At 31.7% G+C, this 10,171-nt stretch overlaps 1 protein-coding gene across 1 annotated transcript; it reads left to right on the plus strand.

Moving 5' to 3' along the window:
• Positions 1-1,721: 1,721 nt before the first annotated feature.
• LOC148618547 (neuromedin-U receptor 2-like) lies at positions 1,722-2,784 on the plus strand. Its single transcript, XM_088576854.1, has one exon. The coding sequence runs from the start codon at positions 1,750-1,752 to the stop codon at positions 2,782-2,784; it is 1,035 nt and encodes a 344-aa protein (XP_088432980.1). The 5' UTR covers positions 1,722-1,749.
• Positions 2,785-10,171: the final 7,387 nt, after the last annotated feature.

Here is a 10,171-nt window from a genome sequence, read left to right on the forward strand (position 1 = left end):
GTGCATACATACATTTTTATATAAATAAAAAATGTTGACTGACGTGTTGTAAGAGTAATCAAGGGAACCAAGAAAATAATACACAGATGTATAACATTGAAAACCAGTCAACTACTCTTAAAGGTAAATTATTCACATTAAAATTATGTACAACTTATTAAGGTATTAAAACGCGATTATAAGAAAAATATAAAGGCCCCCTTTTTATACCCCTTTTACTTTCATAAGCTCTCTTTCGAATATTTCTTTACAATATAGAGTGAGGGTACTGCAGGGATACATACGTTTCATCCATATATTTCAAATTGTCACTGTGATCATTATATAAGGTTTCACTTAATTTTTAAAAGTACAGACACGATTTTCATGAAAACGCTGTCGACAAAGGCATTGAAACAACAAAACTTCGTCATTATAATAACATCTCTTCCAAAAACTGCTTTACAACATAGAGAGAGGGCAATTGTAACTCCTTAGCCTTTAAAGTTACACAAAAGAAAAACGGTTTTTAGTGTAGCGGAAATGGCCGAGTAGTTCCGGATGAGAGAGAGGGTACAGCCGGGGGGATACATTTCATCCGTATTTAAAAAAAAAGTAGCTACTGTATTGCGATAAGTATATAAAAATATTTCACTTACTAAAGTACATAAATGATTTTCATGAATAAAAAACAGCAAAGGACGTTAAAATATCCCTTAGTTGGTCATGATTTTATATTACAAATGCCACATATAGGTGCAAAGTACTGAGCATATATTCTTAACATAAAAACGGCAATTACACCAAGTAAAGGAACAGTCAGCTGATCGTTAGCGTCACTCATATCGTGCCTTTGATTGGTTAACACTGCTTTAGGAATTTTTTTTTTTTTGGGGGGGGGAGCATTGTGGTTTATATCCACAAAGACAGTAAAATTTTATTCTCGAAGCTATGTTGTCTTGGCTTTATAATCAACGAAGTGAAGGGTTGAAACGGAATATGCGGAAAGTGCCATTTTTTTCAACTTTATTGTTATAGTGTTATTTAAAGAACTTTTTTTCCGACGCAGTCGGTATAGTTTCGCTTAATGTTTACCCTTAGACCTTAAGGACGCTCTTCTTATGGAAAAGCAAATCGTCTGATCGCAAATCTGTTTCCCGATTGGCCAAATACTGATAATTTAGTGGCAATAAAAAAAAAACGGTATCGAAAACTTTAAATAGCGTTCAAAAACTATATCGAAAATTTGAATTGTTTGCCATGTGTTATTTTCTTGAGAAAAATGTAGGAACTTAGAAGTAAAATTTTACTGCATCGGCTCTCTTTTTTTTTAAAGATAGTACTTGTTTTCAATCTACCACATTTAAGTGCACAGTTGTATGTTTTGAAATTTTGTAAACAGTATCGAGCAAATTAAGTAACTCTTCACTATTAATGGAGTAATCTCAGACCTATCGTGCGTATTCTTTCTCAAATATTATTTATAACAAGTATTTTCTGTTGAATTTAAATGTGTTCTGGATCTCATTAATCGCTCGCTTTATACAAAATAAACTTCCTCAAGGTATCTTTATGGTCAAGCCATAACAATTATATATAAAGACACAATAAAAGAATTTAAATGCCTAATCAGAGGTATTTCTACTGCCCGTATGGACATCATAGTAGGTCATGCATTTACCGTATATACTAGAAAATTTTACTAAATTTATGCTATGGATTATGGGCCAAGTAAACTAAAAGCAATATTGTAATATTACACGAGTGAGAATGAATGACTCGTTAACTTCAGAATGGAACAGGGACTACTACAACCAACTTTTCTCAACTATCATCCTTCAAGGATTGATATTTATTATAGGCATTATTGGAAATATTTGGGTACTTTTAGTGTACGCGTTCAGAATGAAAGAGAATCGCGACGATCGCTATTTTATTCCAATTCTCGCGGTATTCGATCTAATTGCAAGTTCTGTCGCTTCAGTGTTTTATGTTTTGGAATCTGTATATTTCGTTGATTTCCCGTCTACCGAATTGTGTAAAGGGTTGCTGTTCGTAATGACATGTACATCGGGATTATCTGCATTATTATTGATAGCTATTGCTGTCCAGCGGTATTTAAAGATTTGTCAACCACTTGGAGAGCAGATGGATGAGTTCAAACGTAAAATATGTTTATCATCAATCATTATATTTTCTATCATCTATTCTTGTCCCGTTTTGTTATTTTCCGGTAACAAAAGAGTAGAGGGAAAAATACGTGGACACAACGTAACGGGGTGGACATGTTTTACTGGAGCAGGTAACTTTCCTAAATATGAAGCTATATATTACTACGTCATATTTTTCCTCATGGTAGCAAACATATTGACGGTTGGCGCACTTTACATACCAATTGGAATTCAGATATATAGGCGTACAAAACTTGCAGACCGACGACGCCCTAGCATGGACATGGACTCTACTAATTTCGATTCTATGTCGGAGAATAAGACGGGCGAAGGAAGCACCACACAAATTGCCAGGAAAAAGACATTAAAAACCAGCAAAATAAACTTCAATACGATGTTTCTGACTATAATTGTGTGTTACCTTGTTTCATACACCCCAACATGTATTTTCCTGATCATCAGCAAGCTTAACCCAGAGTTATGGTACAATATAACGACTGCTGAGACAATAATTTACTTTATTCTTCAGAGATTTTATGTGATAAATCATATTGTTAACCCTGTTATCTACAGTTACTTCGATTTTAAATTCAGAAAAGACGCCGTTAGTTTCTGCCATTGTTCAGACTGGTAACATACGTCATTTTTATCGAATATATATCGTTAAAACATTGTTTATACATGTACAAAATCATGAATAATAATTTGATATAAGGAAAATGTACACATTTATACATTCAAATATTATTCTATACTTCTAAAATAGTTTTTTTTAGTAATAATATACATTTATAGAAAACTTTATTTGTTTCAACAATATCAGACAATAATAAAAAGAACATGATGACAATCAAAGTACCCATGTAATGAATCAATGTATATCTATGGAACGCCATAACTGGTAAATTATATTAATACGCGGTGCTGTTTTCTTTATATTCGATGCTTTCGTATTTATATGCGGTTGTATTATCTTTATATATAGTGGTTTTATCTTGAAATGCGGTGGTTTTACCTTTAAAAGCACTACTTCCTTGAGCTATGCTATCAATGATATAATTATTGTTCATTATTTCAGGAGACGGATTAATTTAAGACTTTAAGTCTTGTTCTGAATCCCGTAATTAATTTGCTGTAGTTCATTTCATTCAACTGTTTTACTTGGTGTTAAACTATGCAAATAATTTAATAAATATGTTTAAACTAACGTCATAAAAGTCATGATTGCTTAAATCGTGCATCCTCATTTTTCTATACAGAACACTTTCAGAAATCAAAAGAATCTTACTGATGTCCACATATATATATGTATTGTAAAATTGCTTTCTAATAACTTTTCAAGTAATTGTTCTGGAATCTGGAAATTTTCACCTTTTTTACTTGGTTTGGACTTCCATAAGGCAAATATTTCAGACGAAATTTCATCATTTCCGACCTATCCTTTACACCTTACTGTTCTATTTGAGAAAAAGATAGATGACCAATAATGTCGGGTGTTATTTTTTCCTTTAAAATTGATTCTACAAGATTCTCGAAGCCTAATTCTTGCAAAATTTCGATTTGTTTTCACAATGTGCTGTACAAAAGTGATCATGTTTAAAAGTTCCGAACATTTAAGCCTTGCATTTAGATAATCAAAGTTTTTTACAGCATATAATGAAGTTTGAACAGTATATAGAGTCGTATAAATAGCACATAAAGAAGAGTGCTGATGTAGGAAAATACACTGCATGTATAAATAAAACCATCGCATATAAAGATGAAATCACCGCATATAAAGATGATGCCACCGCATATAAAGGTAAATCCACTGCATATCAAGATAAATCCACCGCATACAAAGATAAAACCATTCATATAATGGTAAACCCACCGAATATAAAGGTAAAACCACCGCATATCAAGATAAATCACTACATATAAAGATAATACAACCGCATATAAATAAGAAAGTATCGAATATAAAGAAAACAGCACCGCGTATAGATATAATTGACCAGATAGGACTGTTATGGCGTTCCATGTATACCGATTTTTGAATTTTACGTCTCAAATAATCATCAAATTGCAAAAAATTGGGATAACTTGAGATGAAAGGAAAAGGAAAGAACCGGAATCGACTTCAAACAAAACAGGTTGTTGTTGAAAATTGTTGAAATTAAACTGATTTAAATTTACCGTTCTGATTACGAATGACAACAATAATTTATCACACACACACACAATTTCATTTATGTCGACAAAATACCCAAATTATCACCACTTTTCGAGATAATTTTTCGCGACATTTATTTAACACGATGACAGAAATGGACTTCCATAGTGATGACTTCAATCTTATAGCATCATATAACACTGTTCTAGAAGCCTAATTGTAAGAAGTCTAGCGAGATACATTGATAATGAACTATGAATATTTACAATCTAATTATACATATTAATGATTATTTATAAATATTTATAAATAGGCATTTCTTTCCACTTTGGCTTGCCAAGATATGATCTTAACTCTTTATTTATAAAAAAGAGCAGGTTTTGTACAAGGTTTTCTGACTTTTATTGGTGCATGTTTTTCTACTACGTTAACATTTTTTTTCAAAATTGTCATACATAGTATTTATGTATTTTACCTTTCTTAAATCTTAATTTAATAAAAGCAGGTTGATTATTTAAAAAAAAATGGAAGAAGTATTTGCAATACAAATATTTGGGATTATTTTTCATTAAGAAATGCATGGATAACCCATTATAAGCCTCTGCCTGTTTTTTAGACAGAGCTGTAGGTTAATAAAAATGTGATCGACCGTTGGCATGCTACTTAGATTTTCAATGTTTATGGTTATTAGATCTTATAGCGCAAACATGACTACGATGTACTTTCAATTTCCACTTTCATTTTATCTTTCACAACATTACAGGTACGAGAACACAATTAATTCCCCTTGGTTTGGCCCTTTATTCTCTATTTTCTGAAATTAAAATAAAAAATATGGTTTCTATGGGATTTTCCATTGAAATTGCACTTTTGCTAAGGTGCTAGGTGTGAAATATAGACCAGTGGGGAAAATATTGTACAGCTTTGAGTTTTTCTCCTCTAACTATACACTAGGAACATCAAATCAACAAAAAACATACTTTATGAACAAGGTTTAGGCAGAAATCTGACAATCTGGTGTAATTTTTATGAACCCAGTCAATGAAATATGGCAAAATCAGGGGTTTTCACAGCCTTGTCTTAGGATCTATAAAATCACAGATATGTGTTTTATTGGTCTGAATCTTTTGTATTTGCTAGTAAATAATATAAATAATGTGAAAAAAACCTAATATATTCATTCCATTGATATTCATGCATCTAATGTAAGTCACTACATGTATATACCTTGTGATGTCTCAAAAACACCTAATTTTAGAGTTCCGCATACACTATAAGGTTTCAAAAATGAAATTTTTTGTAGAAAAACTGGAAAAATACAGCTGACTGTCTGCTTATGTACCTGATAAGCTTAGAACCTTACATTATCTTACATTTGTTTCAGATTTTTCATCACTCAAAACCCAAATAAAGGCTAACTTTTAATATCGGACACAATCACACTTGAACAAGCTCTGTACAGGTCTGGTTTAAATTGATCTGGAGTGACAGTTTTAGCTTTGAAACCACTTCTTATTGTTTTCAATGTACATTAGATATGTGTAGACCACTTTAAGTTTGAAGTTGATCAATTTAAGTCATTGTCAGCATCATAAAATGAGTTTTCATATGTGTACCCCTATACATGGTCTAAAAGTGCATTGACCATGGCCGCATGTATAAAAACCCAATTTTTGGCCTTAAAGCAGCTGGAACTTGAGTAAACTGAACTTTATTGCATCAAATACACATAATATGATGCAACCAATGTAAAAAATCACAAAAATATTGCATTTAAAAAAAAAGATGTACATTTTAGAGGGGCCTTATTTCCTTCGACCATTGGACATGCGAGTCATGCAATGTACCACTGATACTAAATTTGCTATAACTTATATATTTTTCAACTAATCATGATGAAACTTTGTACTTGAAGTCAAAAAAGGTTCATCTTGACATGAGTGCAGTTTGTATTCAAATTGAGCACATTTATTGATCTAATAGGTACGAGAACACAATTAATTCCCCTTGGTTTTCGTTGTATACGAATATAGTTCCAACTTTGGTAGTAGGTACCTTCCACATTTTTTCATATTTTTACTGGAAACTTATTTGCTGAAGTTTTGCCTCTAATTGGTAGAAAACAGGTTAAAATTACATGGGATTTTTTTTCATTAATCAAATCTGACTAAAAGTTGTGATTTGGTTCAGAGGAAGAAGGTTAAAATTTAGGACTTTTAACTCAGTTCATTTGTCATGTTTACCCCATCTCCGAATTATATGTATTAATTTCAGAAAATGATGGTAAAATTTTCTACAATTTATATATAAAATCCTGTTTGTACATATCTTTAGGCCAGAGAAGTTTTATTCAGTTTGCGCCGGTGGAATTTTTTTAATCTGCTCAAATGTGTATATTGAAATGCACTTGAAAATTAATTGCGGTCTCGTGCCTAATAAGGGGGTTGCCAGGGTATCAGAAATTGTATTTGCTAGTATTTGCTGGGGGTAATTTGGTGTTTATTTTCAAGAATTCAGTAAATCTACATGAAATAATAAGATTTTGGCCCTTTATTCTCTATTTTCTGAAATTAAAATAAAAAATATGGTTTCTATGGGATTTTCCATTGAAATTGCACTTTTGCTAAGGTGCTAGGTGTGAAATATAGACCAGTGGGGAAAATATTGTACAGCTTTGAGTTTTTCTCCTCTAACTATACACTAGGAACATCAAATCAACAAAAAACATACTTTATGAACAAGGTTTAGGCAGAAATCTGACAATCTGGTGTAATTTTTATGAACCCAGTCAATGAAATATGGCAAAATCAGGGGTTTTCACAGCCTTGTCTTAGGATCTATAAAATCACAGATATGTGTTTTATTGGTCTGAATCTTTTGTATTTGCTAGTAAATAATATAAATAATGTGAAAAAAACCTAATATATTCATTCCATTGATATTCATGCATCTAATGTAAGTCACTACATGTATATACCTTGTGATGTCTCAAAAACACCTAATTTTAGAGTTCCGCATACACTATAAGGTTTCAAAAATGAAATTTTTTGTAGAAAAACTGGAAAAATACAGCTGACTGTCTGCTTATGTACCTGATAAGCTTAGAACCTTACATTATCTTACATTTGTTTCAGATTTTTCATCACTCAAAACCCAAATAAAGGCTAACTTTTAATATCGGACACAATCACACTTGAACAAGCTCTGTACAGGTCTGGTTTAAATTGATCTGGAGTGACAGTTTTAGCTTTGAAACCACTTCTTATTGTTTTCAATGTACATTAGATATGTGTAGACCACTTTAAGTTTGAAGTTGATCAATTTAAGTCATTGTCAGCATCATAAAATGAGTTTTCATATGTGTACCCCTATACATGGTCTAAAAGTGCATTGACCATGGCCGCATGTATAAAAACCCAATTTTTGGCCTTAAAGCAGCTGGAACTTGAGTAAACTGAACTTTATTGCATCAAATACACATAATATGATGCAACCAATGTAAAAAATCACAAAAATATTGCATTTAAAAAAAAAGATGTACATTTTAGAGGGGCCTTATTTCCTTCGACCATTGGACATGCGAGTCATGCAATGTACCACTGATACTAAATTTGCTATAACTTATATATTTTTCAACTAATCATGATGAAACTTTGTACTTGAAGTCAAAAAAGGTTCATCTTGACATGAGTGCAGTTTGTATTCAAATTGAGCACATTTATTGATCTAATAGGTACGAGAACACAATTAATTCCCCTTGGTTTTCGTTGTATACGAATATAGTTCCAACTTTGGTAGTAGGTACCTTCCACATTTTTTCATATTTTTACTGGAAACTTATTTGCTGAAGTTTTGCCTCTAATTGGTAGAAAACAGGTTAAAATTACATGGGATTTTTTTTCATTAATCAAATCTGACTAAAAGTTGTGATTTGGTTCAGAGGAAGAAGGTTAAAATTTAGGACTTTTAACTCAGTTCATTTGTCATGTTTACCCCATCTCCGAATTATATGTATTAATTTCAGAAAATGATGGTAAAATTTTCTACAATTTATATATAAAATCCTGTTTGTACATATCTTTAGGCCAGAGAAGTTTTATTCAGTTTGCGCCGGTGGAATTTTTTTAATCTGCTCAAATGTGTATATTGAAATGCACTTGAAAATTAATTGCGGTCTCGTGCCTAATAAGGGGGTTGCCAGGGTATCAGAAATTGTATTTGCTAGTATTTGCTGGGGGTAATTTGGTGTTTATTTTCAAGAATTCAGTAAATCTACATGAAATAATAAGATTTTGGCCCTTTATTCTCTATTTTCTGAAATTAAAATAAAAAATATGGTTTCTATGGGATTTTCCATTGAAATTGCACTTTTGCTAAGGTGCTAGGTGTGAAATATAGACCAGTGGGGAAAATATTGTACAGCTTTGAGTTTTTCTCCTCTAACTATACACTAGGAACATCAAATCAACAAAAAACATACTTTATGAACAAGGTTTAGGCAGAAATCTGACAATCTGGTGTAATTTTTATGAACCCAGTCAATGAAATATGGCAAAATCAGGGGTTTTCACAGCCTTGTCTTAGGATCTATAAAATCACAGATATGTGTTTTATTGGTCTGAATCTTTTGTATTTGCTAGTAAATAATATAAATAATGTGAAAAAAACCTAATATATTCATTCCATTGATATTCATGCATCTAATGTAAGTCACTACATGTATATACCTTGTGATGTCTCAAAAACACCTAATTTTAGAGTTCCGCATACACTATAAGGTTTCAAAAATGAAATTTTTTGTAGAAAAACTGGAAAAATACAGCTGACTGTCTGCTTATGTACCTGATAAGCTTAGAACCTTACATTATCTTACATTTGTTTCAGATTTTTCATCACTCAAAACCCAAATAAAGGCTAACTTTTAATATCGGACACAATCACACTTGAACAAGCTCTGTACAGGTCTGGTTTAAATTGATCTGGAGTGACAGTTTTAGCTTTGAAACCACTTCTTATTGTTTTCAATGTACATTAGATATGTGTAGACCACTTTAAGTTTGAAGTTGATCAATTTAAGTCATTGTCAGCATCATAAAATGAGTTTTCATATGTGTACCCCTATACATGGTCTAAAAGTGCATTGACCATGGCCGCATGTATAAAAACCCAATTTTTGGCCTTAAAGCAGCTGGAACTTGAGTAAACTGAACTTTATTGCATCAAATACACATAATATGATGCAACCAATGTAAAAAATCACAAAAATATTGCATTTAAAAAAAAAGATGTACATTTTAGAGGGGCCTTATTTCCTTCGACCATTGGACATGCGAGTCATGCAATGTACCACTGATACTAAATTTGCTATAACTTATATATTTTTCAACTAATCATGATGAAACTTTGTACTTGAAGTCAAAAAAGGTTCATCTTGACATGAGTGCAGTTTGTATTCAAATTGAGCACATTTATTGATCTAATAGGTACGAGAACACAATTAATTCCCCTTGGTTTTCGTTGTATACGAATATAGTTCCAACTTTGGTAGTAGGTACCTTCCACATTTTTTCATATTTTTACTGGAAACTTATTTGCTGAAGTTTTGCCTCTAATTGGTAGAAAACAGGTTAAAATTACATGGGATTTTTTTTCATTAATCAAATCTGACTAAAAGTTGTGATTTGGTTCAGAGGAAGAAGGTTAAAATTTAGGACTTTTAACTCAGTTCATTTGTCATGTTTACCCCATCTCCGAATTATATGTATTAATTTCAGAAAATGATGGTAAAATTTTCTACAATTTATATATAAAATCCTGTTTGTACATATCTTTAGGCCAGAGAAGTTTTATTCAGTTTGCGCCGGTG

Source organism: Perna viridis, chromosome 4 (genome assembly GCF_037379345.1).
Source record: "Perna viridis isolate PV_CMFRI_1.1 ecotype Kerala chromosome 4, ASM3737934v1, whole genome shotgun sequence".
NCBI lineage: Eukaryota > Metazoa > Mollusca > Bivalvia > Mytilida > Mytilidae > Perna > Perna viridis.

Excerpts from the sequence above, each read along its gene's own strand:
- LOC148618547 (XM_088576854.1), top strand. The coding sequence starts at position 1,750 with ATGAATGACTCGTTAACTTCAGAATGGAACAGGGACTACTACAACCAA.